The sequence below is a fragment of the Cherax quadricarinatus genome, chromosome 14 (genome assembly GCF_038502225.1).
Source record: "Cherax quadricarinatus isolate ZL_2023a chromosome 14, ASM3850222v1, whole genome shotgun sequence".
Taxonomy (NCBI): Eukaryota; Metazoa; Arthropoda; class Malacostraca; order Decapoda; family Parastacidae; genus Cherax; species Cherax quadricarinatus.
The window spans coordinates 20153019-20170984 of record NC_091305.1 but is presented as its reverse complement, the minus strand read 5'-3'; the positions used below and the strand labels follow the sequence as shown (position 1 = coordinate 20170984).

Below are 17966 nucleotides of genomic sequence, written 5' to 3'. Positions count from 1 at the left end.
ACTGAAGTGTAAATACTTGTGAAGAAAGCGGGTCGATATTGTAAGATATGTACATTGTGAATGAGGTAATATTATAATGTTTCTAGTAAATTTATGTTGTGACTCCTCCTTTTTTCCCAAGCCTTGCTTAAAATTGCAATGGCATAAAAAAGACTATCCCCTTTTTTCCTCACGTAGGGAATAAAACCTTTTGTCAGACCCGGTCTATTATGTGAAGAAAAGAGGAACACCTTATTTCATGCCACAAACTGCATGACCCGAGGATAGTAGTATTAGAGAATCAACCTCATAATATTGGCACATACAGAACAAGCCACCTGAGGATGGAAATCTTTAGCTCTAGATCTTTCTTACTCTCGTGCTTCGTCAGGAGCTATGCAGTGTTGCAAGACAGCAGAAGACAGGAGGAATTCTCTGAGTCAAGGCAGAAGGTATCAGTGGCGGTCCATGTCACTGTGATATGGGGCGCCATTGACATCTTTCTGTCTTGTCCCAGAGAATTTCCACTCCTATCTGTTGCTGTCTTGCAACACTGCATAACTCCTGACGATGAACGAAAGTGCAGATGATCTATAGCTGAAGATTTCCATCCCCATGTGGCTTGTTCTGCATTGTTATAAGGGCCTGTTTGCGATTGTATTGCATTATTGTCACATGTAGAACACTTCATGAGGACATCATTGACGATTATCCCTGCCAAAATGTGAATTAAAAGTTGAAATGCTATATCAAGTATTCACAGCTGCTGATACACTAAAATTGTTTATGTATTTTCTTTGATATGCTATAAATGTTTTTGCCTCCATGAATTTTTTTTTTTTGCAGGTTGTGTAAGAGATGTTTGTTGATGGCATATGATTCAGTCGCCATCTGCCGACCTTGGCAAAAATGGGCAAAGAAAATAGCAACTAAAAAAAATTGACCAAATTATTTTTAAGAAGACTCACCTGACAGCCGACCTCGGGGGCAGTAGAAGACTCATCTAACAGCCGGCCCCGGGGGCAGTAGAAGATTCACCTGACAGCCAACCTCGGGGATAGTAAAAGACTCACCTGACAGCCGGCCTCTTGGGCAATATCAGCGTAGTATCCAGGAATCTGTCCACCGCAGGAGAATCCTGTGTCGGGTACGGAAGCAAGGATGGGATAGTCCACGCCGGGTTCACCTCTTACAGCAGTAGCCAGGGCGGTGATGGGATCCTCTAGTCCGTTTCCGTTAAGGAAGGCACCATTTCCGTTGGAGTAGCCACCATTGCCGTTTGTGTGAACACCATTTCCATTGCCGCTGCCGGTTGTGTGAATACCGTTTCCATTGCCATTTGTGTAGCCGCCGTTGCCGTTCGTGTAACCACCATTACCGTTTCCGTTTGAGTGAACACCATTTCCATTTCCGTTACCGTTTGTGTAACCGCCATTACCGTTGCCGTTCGTGTGAACGCCATTTCCATTTCCGTTGCCGTTTGTGTAACCACCATTACCGTTTCCGTTTGCGTGAACGCCATTTCCATTTCCGTTGCCGTTTGTGTAACCACCATTACCGTTTCCGTTGCCGTTTATGTGAACACCATTTCCATTACCATTTGTGTAACCACCATTACCATTTCCGTTACTAATACCATTTCCGTTTCCGTTTGTGTAGCCACCATTCCCATTTCCGTTTACACCATTGGTATATCCTCCATTACCATTTCCACTGACTGCACCATTTCCATTTCCGTCAACTCCTCCATTCCCATTAACTAATACCCCATTCCCGTTGCCATTTCCATTACTATAAACACCATTGCCGTTGACTCCATTACCATTTCCGTTCCCCCCGTTGCCGTTGAAGCCGTTGGTTGGAGGCAGGTAGGCTTGCTGGGCCAAACACACGCCTATGGCAGCTGTGGAGGGAAGAACACCCAAATGAGCTTTTATCCACACGATAACAAGACTCAGTATTCTGTATATCAACGCTCTATATTACCAACCAGTTGATGAACAAGACACATGTGCAACACCTGTGTATCTTTCCTGGCAGGTGCTGTACATGGTTTATTAATGGGGTTTAAAGCCTATCGGCTACTCAAGAGGTCATTTAGGCTACAATATAGAACAAAATAGCACGATGCCGTGACTAGAACAATACAATACCGTGACTGGAACAATACAATACCGTGACTGGAACAATACAATACCGTGACTGGAACAATACAATACCGTGACTGGAACAATACAATACTGTGACTGGAACAATACAATACCGTGACTGGAACAATACAATACCGTGACTGGAACAATACAATACCGTGACTGGAACAATATAATACCGTGACTGGAACAATATAATACGTTCCTCTCTCCTATGTGGCGGATATTTGTGTATAATAACTCTCATATTTACCAACGGTTTAAAATACTTAATGCTCAAAGTTAGGTTTAATTTAAAACTGCAGCATATTTGCTTTGATAAATGTACGTCAGACAGTGCATATGTCTCGTATACAAGAATATACCTGGAGGTTACCTGGAGGTTATTCCGGGGATCAACGCCCCCGCGGCCCGGTCCATGACCAGGCCTCCCGATGGATCAGGGCCTGATCAACTAGGCTGTTACTGCTGGCCGCACGCAGTCCAACGTACGAGCCACAGCCCGGCTGATCCGGCACTGACTTTAGGTATCTGTCCAGCTCTCTCTTGAAGGCAGCCAGGTGTTTATTGGTAATTCCCCTAATGCTTGATGGGAGGCTATTGAACAGTTTTGGGCCCCGGACACTTATGGTGTTTTCCCTTAGTGTACCAATGGCGCCCCTACTTTTTATTGGGGGCATTTTGCATCGCCTGCCCAGTCTTTTACTTTCGTAGGGAGTGATTTCTGTGTGCAGATTTGGGACCATTCCTTCCAGGATTTTCCAAGTGTAGATTATGATATATCTCTCCTCCTGCGTTCCAACAAGTACAAGTCAAGTGCTTCAAGCGTTCCCAGTAGTTAAGGTGTTGACAGAACTTATACGTGCAGTAAAGGATCTCTGTACACTCTCCAGATCCGCGATTTCACCTGCTTTGAATGGAGATGTTAATGTACAGCAGTATTCCAGCCTAGAGAGAACAAGTGATTTGAAAAGGATCATCATGGGCTTGGCATCTCTCGTTTTGAATGTTCTCATTATCCATCCTATCATTTTCTTTGCACGTGCGATCGTGGCACTGTTGTGATCCTTGAAAGTGAGATCCTCAGACATTACTACTCCCAGGTCCCTTACATTATTTTTCCGCTCTATTGTATGGCCGGAGTCAGTAGTATACTCTGTTCTAGTTATTATCTCCTCCAGTTTTCCATAACGGAGTAGTTGGAATTTGTCCTCATTGAACATAAATATGAAGACATAATGGACCAAAAAAATGAAAATATACAGAAAATTTAAATAATATAAATTATATATGAAGTATAAATATTGTCTTAAAAAAAAGAGCAAAATGTATGTTTTAGAATATTGGCTGATGTAACGCAGCCTCCAGCTTCACAAATATTAGAGATGTGATTTTTTCAAGTGAGCTAATATGTTCTGAAGTAAATGTTTTTGACGGTGTGTGTACTCACCTAGTTGTACTCACCTAGTTGAGGTTGCGGGGGTCGAGTCCGAGCTCCTGGCCCCGCCTCTTCACTGATCGCTACTAGGTCACTCTCCCTGAGCCGTGAGCTTTATCATACCTCTGCTTAAAGCTATGTATGGATCATGCCTCCACTACATCGCTTCCCAAACTATTCCACTTACTGACTACTCTGTGGCTGAAGAAATACTTCCTAACATCCCTGTGTGTGTGTGTGTGTGTACTCACCTAGTTGTACTCACCTAGTTGAGGTTGCGGGGGTCGAGTCCGAGCTCCTGGCCCCGCCTCTTCACTGATCGCTACTAGGTCACTCTCCCTGAGCCGTGAGCTTTATCATACCTCTGCTTAAAGCTATGTATGGATCCTGCCTCCACTACATCGCTTCCCAAACTATTCCACTTACTGACTACTCTGTGGCTGAAGAAATACTTCCTAACATCCCTGTGATTCATCTGTGTCTTCAGCTTCCAACTGTGTCCCCTTGTTACTGTGTCCAATCTCTGGAACATCCTGTCTTTGTCCACCTTGTCAATTCCTCTCAGTATTTTGTATGTCGTTATCATGTCCCCCTCCCCATCTCTCCTGTCCTCCAGTGTCGTCAGGTTGATTTCCCTTAACCTCTCCTCGTAGGACATACCTCTTAGCTCTGGGACTAGTCTTAAGTTGCAAAACCTTTGCACTTTCTCTAGTTTCTTTACTTGCTTGGCTAGGTGTGGGTTCCAAACTGGTGCGCATACCCTCCAATATGGGCCTAACGTATACGGTGTACAGGGTCCTGAACGATTCCTTATTAAGATGTCGGAATGCTGTTCTGAGGTTTGCTAGGCGCCCATATGCTGCAGCAGTTATTTGGTTGATGTGCGCTTCAGGAGATGTGCCTGGTGTATACTCAGCCCAAGATCTTTTTCCTTGAGTGAGGTTTGTAGTCTCTGACCCCTAGGCTGTACTCCGTCTGCGGCCTTCTTTGCCCTTCCCCAATCTTCATGACTTTGCACTTGGTGGGATTGAACTCCAGGAGCCAATTGCTGGACCAGGTCTGCAGCCTGTCCAGATCCCTTTGTAGTTCTGCCTGGTCTTCGATCGAGTGTATTCTTCTCATCAACTTCACGTCATCTGCAAACAGGGACACCTCAGAGTCTATTCCTTCCGTCATGTCGTTCACAAATACCAGAAACAGCACTGGTCCTAGGACTGACCCCTCGCGGGACCCCGCTGGTCACAGGTGCCCACTCTGACACCTCGCCACGTACCATGACTCGCTGCTGTCTTCCTGACAAGTATTCCCTGATCCATTGTAGTGCCTTCCCTGTTATCCCTGCTTGGTCCTCCAGTTTTTGCACCAATCTCTTGTGTGGAACTGTGTCAAACGCCTTCTTGCAGTCCAAGAAAACGCAATCCACCCACCCCTCTCTCTCTTGTCTTACTGCTGTCACCATGTCATAGAACTCCAGTAGGTTTGTGACACAGGATTTCCTGTCCCTGAAACCATGCTGGCTGCTGTTGATGAGATCATTCCTTTCTAGGTGTTCCACCACTCTTCTCCTGATAATCTTCTCCATGATTTTGCATACTATACATGTCAGTGACACTGGTCTGTAGTTTAATGCTTCATGTCTGTCTCCTTTTTTAAAGATTGGGACTACATTTGCTGTCTTCCATGCCTCAGGCAATCTCCCTGTTTCGATAGATGTATTGAATATTGTTGTTAGGGGTACACATAGCGCCTCTGCTCCCTTTCTCAATACCCATGGGGAGATGTTATCTGGCCCCATTGCCTTTGAGGTATCTAGCTCACTCAGAAGCCTCTTCACTTCTTCCTCGGTTGTGTGCTCTGTGTGTGTGTGTGTGTGTGTGTGTGTGTGTGTGTGTGTGTGTGTGTGTGTGTGTGTGTGTGTGTGTGTGTGTGTGTGTGTGTGTGTGTGTGTGTGTGTGTGTGTGCGTGTACTCACCTATTTGTACTCACCTATTTGTGGTTGCAGGGGTCGAGTCACAGCTCCTGGCCCCGCCTCTTCACTGATTGCTACTAGGTCCTCTCTCTCCCTGCTCCATGAGCTTTACCATACCTCGCCTTAAAACTATGTATGGTTCCCGCCTCCACTACTTCACTTTCTAGGCTATTCCACGGCTTGACTACTCTATGACTGAAGAAATACTTCCTAACATCCCTTTGATTCATCTGAGTCTTCAACTTCCAATTGTGACCTCTTGTGTCTGTGTCCCATCACTGGAACATCCCGTCTTTGTTCACCTCGTCTATTCCGCGCAGTATTTTATATGTCGTTATCATGTCTCCCCTGACCCTCCTTGCCTCCAGTGTCGTCAGGCCGATTTCCCTCAACCTTTCTTCGTAGGACAATCCCCGAAGCTGTGTGTGTGTGTGTGTGTGTGTGTGTGTGTGTGTGTGTGTGTGTGTGTGTGTGTGTGTGTGTGTGTGTGTGTGTGTGTGTGTGTTTGTATGTGTGTGTGTGTGTGTGTGTGTGTGTGTGTGTGTGTGTGTGTGTGTGGTTATATGTGAAACTGAAGCAATGAGAGATGAAGAGGAAGACTAGAGTTATTGATAGCCGGGGATGGTGATGGTGGTGGTGGTGGTGATGGTGATGGTGGTGGTGGTGGTGGTGGTGGTGGTCATGGTGGTGGTGATGGTGGTGGTGGTGGTGGTGGTGGTGGTGGTGGTGGTGGTGGTGGTGGTGGTGGTGGTGGTGGTGGTGGTGGTAGTGGTGGAGGTGGTGGTGGTGGTGGTGGTGGTGGTGGTGGTGGTGGTGGTGGTGGTGGTGGTGGTGGTGGTGGTGGTGATGATGATGATCGTGAGGTGGCCATAGAGGTTGTTTTTAGAAGAGATTCGTGTGTGGTGGGGTGATGTAGGGAAGGTGGAGGTTCAGTGGTTCACCTGCGATGCTGAGATGTGGGTTACCACCAACATTCACTTATCAGCTTCACTAGTGTGTGTGTGTGTGTGTGTGTGTGTGTGTGTGCGAGTGTGTGTGTTTTTGTGTGTGTGTGAACGATTATATATCCGAATAAGAGAGTTGCACCACCTGACCTAATTTCCTTATTAAATATTCTTAAAAAATAGCTGAAAACTTAATAATTAAATCGCTGATAAAAATATTGCATCACGAAAATAAAATTGTTCAGTAGAGAATGACTTCAGAACTTAATGACTGCTAAATATGCAAAATAATATTGTTCAACGAGTAAGTAAACACTGAGACATGTGGAAAGTGTTTGAAGTGAAGTGTTGTTTGACACCCAAGATGTGGCGTGAGTATGTGTGATGTGCACCAGTGATTTTAAGGTGCAATATATTCATCCTCTGAGTAAGTGTTAATGTAAATTTTTCCTTTACAAATGCCTTTAAAGCTGGGCAGCTTGGTTCACTAGATATGTTTCTTTCCCAGCCCGGGCACGTCAGTGGCTGAGTGGATACGAGCGCTGCCTGGGAATCTTGCCCGTCTCAGTAGTAGTATCGAGTCCTGCTGACTGTGATCTTTTTCTCTCTCGATATATGTGTATATATGTCGTGCCGAATAGGCATAATTTGCGATCTTGGCTTAAATAGCAACGTTCATGTTGCCATATAGGACAAGTGAAAATTTGTGTATGCAGTAATTTCGCCAAAATCATTCTGAACCTAACGAAAAAATATATTTCACTGTGTTTGTTAAGTATTAAATTACTGTAAACAAATCTAAAATATATTTAGTTGGGTTCGGCAAAAATAAATTGCTCTTGTTATAATAACGTTAGGTAAGTTTTCTAAGATCCTTTTGGTGCAAAATTGAAAATTTTTACATTAACATTAATGAAAAAATATATCTTTAAACGTATAAGACAAAACTTTAGAAAGGACTTAATTTTAAATGAGTTCTTACTAATTGACCAGTTTTATCTATTTGGCACGACATATATATATATATATATATATATATATATATATATATATATATATATATATATATATATATATATATATATATATATAAACAAACACTGATCTCTGGCTGAAGGAGACTCGAACCTACGAACCTTGGAACAAGGTACGCAGTGCTATACCAATCTACCCACACTGGACAATATCTTGGCGTGCAGCTTGCGCTACACGTTTATCCAAGGCAGCCAGGTTTCAGGGAGAAGGCTTACAGCGTTTCATCTCATCCCCTGCATGCATCAGCCTTACTAGAGATTTTAACAATGCAAGGAATTCGCAAGAGAAGGCAAAATATACACAAACACTGATCTCTGGCATATATATATGTATATATATATATATATATATATATATATATATATATATATATATATATATATATATATATATATATATATATATATATATATATATATATATATATATGTATATATATATATATATATATATATATATATATATATATATATATATATATATATATATATATATATATATATATATATATATATGCCATATATATATATATATATATATATATATATATATATATATATGCCATATATATATATATATATATATATATATATATATATATATATATATATATATATATATATATATATATATATATATATATATATATGTATGTATATATATATCAATGCACCACGCAGAAACAAGCGGGTGCGTTGAAGTAAAAATCGCTTGAGAGGTCAGAACATACAGGAGGAGATTGAAATAGCTTGAATCCATGCTTGAGGCTGACTGACGTGCCCGGGCTGAGAAAGAAACATGGCTTGTGAACCAGGCTGCCCAGCTCATGTGGCATTTGTGGCTAAGTGGATAAGAGCACTGCCTGGGAATCTTGATCGTCTCAGTAGCAGTATCGAGTCCTGCTGACTGCGATATCTCTCTCTCTCTCTCTCTCTCTCTCTCTCTCTCTCTCTCTCTCTTAGGAGGAGGTGCGGGATTGCCAATACTGTTGTCCAGAGGGCTGAAGAAGGGTTGTTGAGGTCGTTCGGACATGTAGAGAGAATGGAGCGAGACAGAATGACTTCAAGAGTGTATCAGTCTGTAGAGGAAGGAGGGCAGGGTAGGGGTCGGCCTAGGAAAGGTTGGAGGGAGGGAGTAAAGGAGGTTTCGTGTGCGAGGGGCTTGGACTTCCAGCGCGCATGCGTAAGCGTGTTTGATAGGAGTGAATGGAGACAAATGGTTTTTAATACTTGACGTGCTGTTGGAGTGTGAGCAAAGTAACATTTATGGAGGGATTCAGGGAAACCGGCAGGCCGGACTTGAGTCCTGGAGATGGGAAGTACAGTGCCTGCACTCTGAAGGAAGGGTGTTAATGTCGCAGTTTAAAACTGTAGTGTAAAACACCCTTCTGGCAAGACAGTGATGGAGTGAATGGTGGTGAAAGTTTTTCTTTTTCGGGCCACCCTGCCTTGGTGGGATTCAGCCAGTGTTTTAATAAAAAAAATAATATATATATATATATATATATATACACATCGGCCGTTTCCCACCAAGGCAGGGTGGCCCGAAAAAGAAAAACGTTCATCATCATTCACTCCATCACTGTCTTGCCATAAGTGTGCTTACACTACAGTTATAAAACTGTAACATTAGCACCCCTTCTTCAAGGACAGGCACTGTACTTCCCATCTCCAGGACTCAAGTCCAGCCTGCCGGTTTTCTTGAATCCCTTCATAAATGTTATCTTGCTTACACTCCAACAACACGTCAAGTCCTAAAAACCATTTGTCTCCATTCACTCCTATCTAACACGCTCACGCATGCTTGCTGGAAGTCCAAACTCCTCGCACACAAAACCTCCTATCACCCTCCTTACTCCTGAGATTCCTTCCTTGCTCACACTGGCTCACAGTTACCTCTCAACTGAAATATATTGCATTCTATTGTCTGTTTCTGGACAGCAACATAAACGTTAGTAATGAAAGGAATATTAATCGTCACTAGTATAGGAAGATATGGTTATGTTGTATCTCACAATTAGAGCATCGGGACGCTTCCTAAATATTTTTTGATAATATATTTTAAATCTTTCAAGGCGAAAATAAGTACCACTATAAAAACGAATTAAGTAAAAACTTCTTTGAAATTCCTCATTTTTTCTAGTGGTTAATTAGACTAATTCAGAAGGTTAGCATTTCTTGATGTTTCACAAGGAATCACATGACTCAATTCATCAAAAGGATTTAGAACTCTCAATAATGTTTTAAGTTAGAGACAGAGTTTAATTGTTTTGATAGGCCGATGCAGAGGCTTGTCTCAGTTCCTTGTTGTCTCTTAATTAAAGTAAACCCATGTATAGTCTTAAACCTTTACGTCTCTGCTGCCGACAGCTCTTCCTCCATTCTTACACTGCTCTACCTTAAATTGTCTACTTTTTTTGATCTAACTGTAAACCTTTTCCCTACATTGTACTGTCTACTTCTCTTCCTCTTATCATATTTTCTCTACCTCTGTTCTTATGATGTTGCACCAGAGAAAATATTCAATCTAGAGTAGCACATGTCAGTAAACCTTTATCCTTCGATCTATAGTTTAACACTCAAGCATCATAATTTTTATTTCCGTTCAAGCGTCTACGGTTCCATATCTTTGATATATTACGAATTCTCTTTTACTCTGCTTGAACTTAGAGCTTGACATTCCTAAAAAATCTAATGTAAGTACACCAAGTGAATGGGTTAATATTTGATGGCCGCCCCAACTGTAAGTACTTACCTGCAACTATAATCTGCCTTATTATCTTCATTGTCAGCGGAAATTTCTCAAAAATCCTCTTAAAGAAAGAACCAAACTTCAGCCTTGTTGGTGAAGATCCCTGATGGTAGGAGGAGGAGGAAGCAGCGACGGACGGTGGAAAGTGAGAGTTATGTGGCTACCAACGCTCACAGTGCCTTATATACTCCGTCGTTAGTTGGGCAACGGTCCGGGGGCTATGGCAGGAGATTGACGCCAGACGGAGAAGAAAGGCTAGGTCAGGGTCGCGGCCCAGACCTCCGTTCTAGATTCCCTGCCGGCCGGACCAGCGGCTTCCCCGGACCACCGGACCTGTCTGTTTCACTGCCCCCCAGGTATCACCAATACTGTGGGTCATCCCCAACACTCAGGCACCACCAGTCTTGGGTAATAATCCTTAAGCAGGAACCTCAAGTCTTAGTAAGTTGGAAGATAAAGGAAGTAGAGTATATCTCCTCATAAGCTTCCAACAAAATCAGTCGTCACTACCTGCCAGGCACCACCAGTCATGGGAGTCGTCCCTACCTGCCAGGCACCACCAGTCATGGGAGTCGTCACTACCTGCCAGGCACCACCAGTCATGGGAGTCGTCACTACCTGCCAGGCACCACCAGTCATGGGAGTCGTCACTACCTGCCAGGCACCACCAGTCATGGGAGTCGTCACTACCTGCCAGGCACCACCAGTCATGGGAGTCGTCACTACCTGCCAGGCACCACCAGTCATGGGAGTCGTCACTACCTGCCAGGCACCACCAGTCATGGGAGTCGTCACTACCTGCCAGGCACCACCAGTCATGGGAGTCGTCACTACCTGCCAGGCACCACCAGTCATGGGAGTCGTCACTACCTGCCAGGCACCACCAGTCATGGGAGTCGTCACTACACACCAGGCACCACCAGTCATGGTAGTCGTCACTACCCACCAGGCACCACCAGTCATGGGAGTCGTCACTACCTGCCAGGCACCACCAGTCATGGGAGTCGTCACTACCTGCCAGGCACCACCAGTCATGGGAGTCGTCACTACCTGCCAGGCACCACCAGTCATGGGAGTCGTCACTACCTGCCAGGCACCACCAGTCATGGGAGTCGTCACTACACACCAGGCACCACCAGTCATGGGAGTCGTCACTACCTGCCAGGCACCACCAGTCATGGGAGTCGTCACTACCTGCCAGGCACCACCAGTCATGGGAGTCGTCACTACCTGCCAGGCACCACCAGTCATGGGAGTCGTCACTACCTGCCAGGCACCACCAGTCATGGGAGTCGTCACTACCTGCCAGGCACCACCAGTCATGGGAGTCGTCACTACCCACCAGGCACCACCAGTCATGGGAGTCGTCACTACCTGCCAGGCACCACCAGTCATGGGAGTCGTCACTACACACCAGGCACCACCAGTCATGGGAGTCGTCACTACACACCAGGCACCACCAGTCATGGGAGTCGTCACTACCTGCCAGGCACCACCAGTCATGGGAGTCGTCACTACCTGCCAGGCACCACCAGTCATGGGAGTCGTCACTACCTGCCAGGCACCACCAGTCATGGGAGTCGTCACTACACACCAGGCACCACCAGTCATGGGAGTCGTCACTACCTGCCAGGCACCACCAGTCATGGGAGTCGTCACTACCTGCCAGGCACCACCAGTCATGGGAGTCGTCACTACCTGCCAGGCACCACCAGTCATGGGAGTCGTCACCACCCACCAGGCACCACCAGTCATGGTAGTCGTCACTACCTGCCAGGCACCACCAGTCATGGGAGTCGTCACCACCCACCAGGCACCACCAGTCATGGGAGTCGTCACTACCCACCAGGCACCACCAGTCATGGGAGTCGTCACTACCCACCAGGCACCACCAGTTATAGGAGTCGTCACTAACCACCAGGCACCACCAGTCACGGTAGTCGTCACTACCCACCAGGCACCACTAGTCACGGTAGTCGTCACTAACCACCAGGCACCACTCTTCACGGTAGTCGTCACTACCCACCAGGCAAAAGGGGGGGGGTTGTCCTGTACATTGCAGAGTCACTTGTTTGCACAGAACTGCTAAATTCCTCAAATGATGTAGTGGAAGTTTTAGCAGTAAAGGTCGAGAACCAAAACCTAGTCATTGTGGTAGTCTACAAGCCTCCGGATGCAACATCCCAGCAATTCCAGGAACAGCTGTTAAAAATTGACCACTGTCTGGAAAATCTTCCAGCTCCTGCACCCAACATCTTGCTCCTGGGGGATTTCAACTTAAGGCACCTAAAATGGAGGAATATAGCAAATAATATTGTTGCAGTAATAACACCAGGAGGCAGCTCTGATGAAAACTCACACTCACGCGAGCTTTTAAATCTCTGCACAAAATTCAATTTAAACCAGCAAATAATAGAGCCTACTAGACTGGAGAATACACTAGACCTCATCTTCACTAACAATGATGATCTGATAAGAAATGTCACAATATCAAAAACAATATACTCAGATCACAACATAATTGAGGTTCAGTCATGTATGCGCGGAGCCCCAGACCGACATAATGAGATTAGTCACGAGGGAGCATTCACCAAATTCAACTTCAATAACAAAAACATAAAGTGGGACCAAGTAAACCAAGTCCTAACCGATATAAACTGGGAAGATATACTAAGCAACACAGACCCCAACTTATGCCTAGAACAGATTAACTCGGTGGCACTCGATGTATGCACAAGGCTTATTCCTCTAAGAAAAATGAGGAGTAGATGTAAAATAGAAAGAGACAGGCGCTCCCTTTACAGGCGACGGAAAAGAATAACAGAGCGGCTTAAAGAGGCCAATATATCTGAAATGCGTTGGGAGACACTGGTCAGAGAAATAGCAAGCATCGAACTTAAGCTAAAAGAATCCTTTAGGAGTCAGGAATAGCGGGAAGAACTAAAAGCCATAAATGAAATCGAAAGAAACCCAAAGTATTTCTTCTCCTATGCCAAATCAAAATCGAGAACAACGTCCAGTATTGGGCCCCTACTTAAACAAGATGGGTTCTACACAGATGACAGCAAGGAAATGAGTGAGCTACTCAAGTCCCAATATGACTCAGTTTTTAGCAAGCCGCTAACCAGACTGAGAGTCGAAGATCAAAATGATTTTTTTATGAGAGAGCCACAAAATTTGATTAACACAAGCCTATCCGATGTTATCCTGACGCCAAATGACTTCGAACAGGCGATAAATGACATGCCCATGCACTCTGCCCCAGGGCCAGACTCATGGAACTCTGTGTTCATCAAGAACTGCAAGAAGCCCCTATCACGAGCCTTTTCCATCCTATGGAGAGGGAGCATGGACATGGGGGTCGTCCCACAGTTACTAAAAACAACAGACATAGCCCCACTCCACAAAGGGGGCAGTAAAGCAACAGCAAAGAACTACAGACCAATAGCACTAACATCCCATATCATAAAAATCTTTGAAAGGGTCCTAAGAAGCAAGATCACCACCCATCTAGAAACCCATCAGTTACACAACCCAGGGCAACATGTGTTTAGAACAGGTCGCTCCTGTCTGTCTCAACTATTGGATCACTACGACAAGGTCCTAAATGCACTAGAAGACAAAAAGAATGCAGATGTAATATATACAGACTTTGCAAAAGCCTTCGACAAGTGTGACCATGGCGTAATAATGCACAAAATGCGTGCTAAAGGAATAACAGGAAAAGTCGGTCGATGGATCTATAATTTCCTCACTAACAGAACACAGAGAGTAGTCGTCAACAGAGTAAAGTCCGAGGCAGCTACGGTGAAAAGCTCTGTTCCACAAGGCACAGTACTCGCTCCCATCTTGTTCCTCATCCTCATATCCGACATAGACAAGGATGTCAGCCACAGCACCGTGTCTTCCTTTGCAGATGACACCCGAATCTGCATGACAGTGACTTCCATTGCAGACACTGCAAAGCTCCAGGCGGACATCAACCAAATCTTTCAGTGGGCTGCAGAAAACAATATGAAGTTCAACGATGAGAAATTTCAATTACTCAGATATGGTAAACATGAGGAAATTAAATCTTCATCAGAGTACAAAACAAATTCTGGCCACAAAATAGAGCGAAACACCAACGTCAAAGACCTGGGAGTGATCATGTCGGAGGATCTCACCTTCAAGGACCATAACATTGTATCAATCGCATCTGCTAGAAAAATGACAGGATGGATAATGAGAACCTTCAAAACTAGGGAGGCCAAGCCCATGATGACACTCTTCAGGTCACTTGTTCTATCTAGGCTGGAATATTGCTGCACAATAACAGCACCTTTCAAGGCAGGTGAAATTGCCGACCTAGAAAATGTACAGAGAACTTTCACGGCGCGCATAACGGAGATAAAACACCTCAATTATTGGGAGCGCTTGAGGTTCCTAAACCTGTATTCTCTGGAACGCAGGAGGGAGAGATACATGATTATATACACCTGGAAAATCCTAGAGGGACTAGTACCAAACTTGCACACGAAAATCACTCACTACGAAAGCAAAAGACTTGGCAGACGATGCACCATCCCCCCAATGAAAAGCAGGGGTGTCACTAGCACGTTAAGAGACCATACAATAAGTGTCAGGGGCCCGAGACTGTTCAACTGCCTCCCAGCACTCATAAGGGGGATTACCGACAGACCCCTGGCAGTCTTCAAGCTGGCACTGGACAAGCACCTAAAGTCAGTTCCTGATCAGCCGGGCTGTGGCTCGTACGTTGGTTTGCGTGCAGCCAGCAGCAACAGCCTGGTTGATCAGGCTCTGATCCACCAGGAGGCCTGGTCACAGACCGGGCCGCGGGGGCGTTGACCCCCGAAACTCTCTCCAAGTAAACTCCAGGCACCACCAGTCACGGTAGTCGTCACTACCCACCAGGCACCACTAGTCACGGTAGTCGTCACTAAAAACCAGGCACCACTAGTCACGGTAGTCGTCACTACCCACCAGGCACCACCAGTCACGGTAGTCGTCACCACCCACCAGGCACCACTAGTCACGGTAGTCGTCACTACCCACCAGGCACCACTAGTCACGGTAGTCGTCACTAACCACCAGGCACCACCAGGCACCACCAGTCACGGTAGTCGTCACTACCCACCAGGCACCACTAGTCACGGTAGTCGTCACTACCCACCAGGCACCACTAGTCACGGTAGTCGTCACTAACCACCAGGCACCACTAGTCACGGTAGTCGTCACTAACCACTAGGCACCACTAGTCACGGTAGTCGTCACTACCCACCAGGCACCACCAGTCACGGTAGTCGTCACTACCCACCAGGCACCACCAGTCACGGTAGTCGTCACTACCCACCAGGCACCACTAGTCACGGTAGTCGTCACTAACCACCAGGCACCACTAGTCACGGTAGTCGTCACTACCCACCAGGCACCACCAGTCACGGTAGTCGTCACTACCCACCAGGCACCACTAGTCACGGTAGTCGTCACTACCCACCAGGCACCACTAGTCACGGTAGTCGTCACTACCCACCAGGCACCACCAGTCACGGTAGTCGTCACTACCCACCAGGCACCACCAGTCACGGTAGTCGTCACTACCCACCAGGCACCACCAGTCACGGTAGTCGTCACTACCCACCAGGCACCACCAGTCACGGTAGTCGTCACTACCCACCAGGCACCACCAGTCACGGTAGTCGTCACTACCCACCAGGCACCACCAGTCACGGTAGTCGTCACTACCCACCAGGCACCACCGGTCACGGTAGTCGTCACTACCCACCAGGCACCATCAGTCACGGTAGTCGTCACTACCCACCAAGCACCACCAGTCACGGTAGTCGTCACTACCCACCAGGCACCATCAGTCACGGTAGTCGTCACTACCCACCAGGCACCACCAGTCACGGTAGTCGTCACTACCCACCAGGCACCACCAGTCACGGTAGTCGTCACTACCCACCAGGCACCACCGGTCACGGTAGTCGTCACTACCCACCAGGCACCATCATTCATGGGAGTCATCACCACCTGCCAGGCACCACCATTGTGCAATATAATTTCCCTATACATATATATAACGAACACAGTCATTATAATTAAAAAATAAATAATATAGGAAAAGTATAGGTATCGGTAGTGGCCGAAAACTAGGCTTCGGAATCAGGAAAAATTTTGGTATCGTCACATGACTGGGACTCGTCCAGCAAATAAATAAGGGGTCAGTAAGTGAGATCGTCCAGCAGGTAGTAACTAAACGAAAGTAAGTGAATGGGAAGGTTGTCCCATAGATAGTACCCAAGCGGTGGGGGAAGGAGGGTCAAAGAATGGGTCTGTTGCCCCATTGTTGTTTTATTAGATAGCTTCCTTTGTACGTTATTTTGTTTTAAAGATCACATAAGTTTATCATAATTCCGACAACTCTTCTTTGTAATGGACAGGTGTCAACTGACGTAGGGATCACAGGTTTCTCAACTTCTACCTTTGTAATGGACAGGTGTCAACTGACGTAGGGATCACAGGTTTCTCAACTTCTACCTTTGTAATGGACAGGTGTCAACTGACGTAGGGATCACAGGTTTCTCAACTTCTACCTTTGTAATGGACAGGTGTCAACTGACGTAGGGATCACAGGTTTCTCAACTTCTACCTTTGTAATGGACAGGTGTCAACTGACGTAGGGATCACAGGTTTCTCAACTTCTACCTTTGTAATGGACAGGTGTCAACTGACGTAGGGATCACCGATTTCTCAACTTCTACCTTTGTAATGGACAGGTGTCAACTGACGTAGGGATCACAGGTTTCTCAACTTCTACCTTTGTAATGGACAGGTGTCAACTGACGTAGGGATCACAGGTTTCTCAACTTCTACCTTTGTAATGGACAGGTGTCAACTGACGTAGGGATCACAGGTTTCTCAACTTCTACCTTTGTAATGGACAGGTGTCAACTGACGTAGGGATCACAGGTTTCTCAACTTCTACCTTTGTAATGGACAGGTGTCAACTGACGTAGGGATCACAGGTTTCTCAACTTCTACCTTTGGGGAATTCACTTCACTTACTACCAGTACTCTTTAAGCCTCAAACCCTTCCCCAGTAAATACTATACACCACCTTATACCTTTCCCGGTATCTAATATTATACACCACCTTATACTTTCCCCAGTAGATAATATTGTACACCGCCTTATACCTTCCCCAGTAGATAATATTGTAGACCGCCTTATACCTTCCCCAGTAGATAATATTGTACACCGCCTTATACCTTCCCCAGTAGATAATATTGTAGACCGCCTTATACCTTCCCCAGTAGATAATATTGTAGACCGCCTTATACCTTCCCCAGTAGATAATATTATACACCACCTTATACCTTCCCCAGTAGATAATATTATACACCACCTTATACCTTCCCCAGTAGATAATATTATACACCACCTTATACCTTCCCCAGTAGATAATATTATACACCACCTTATACCTTCCCCAGTAGATAATATTATACACCACCTTATACCTTCCCCAGTAGATAATATTGTAGACCGCCTTATACCTTCCCCAGTAGATAATATTGTACACCGCCTTATACCTTCCCCAGTAGATAATATTGTACACCGCCTTATACCTTCCCCAGTAGATAATATTGTACACTGCCTTATACCTTCCCCAGTAGATAATATTGTACACCGCCTTA

General features: G+C 45.5%; 1 protein-coding gene across 1 annotated transcript in view; it reads right to left on the bottom strand.

The window, feature by feature from the left end:
• The window catches only part of LOC128699396 (uncharacterized transmembrane protein DDB_G0289901-like), a 13030-nt gene extending 2298 nt beyond the window's left edge, over positions 1-10732 (bottom strand). The window contains exons 1-2 of the mRNA XM_053792074.2: positions 10270-10732; positions 1053-1882 (exon numbers count right to left, since the gene is read on the bottom strand). Coding sequence (XP_053648049.2) covers positions 1053-1882; positions 10270-10300 — 861 coding nt within the window. The 5' untranslated portion in view covers positions 10301-10732. The remainder of the gene's footprint in view (positions 1-1052; positions 1883-10269) is intronic.
• Between the last annotated feature and the right edge of the window lie 7234 nt (positions 10733-17966).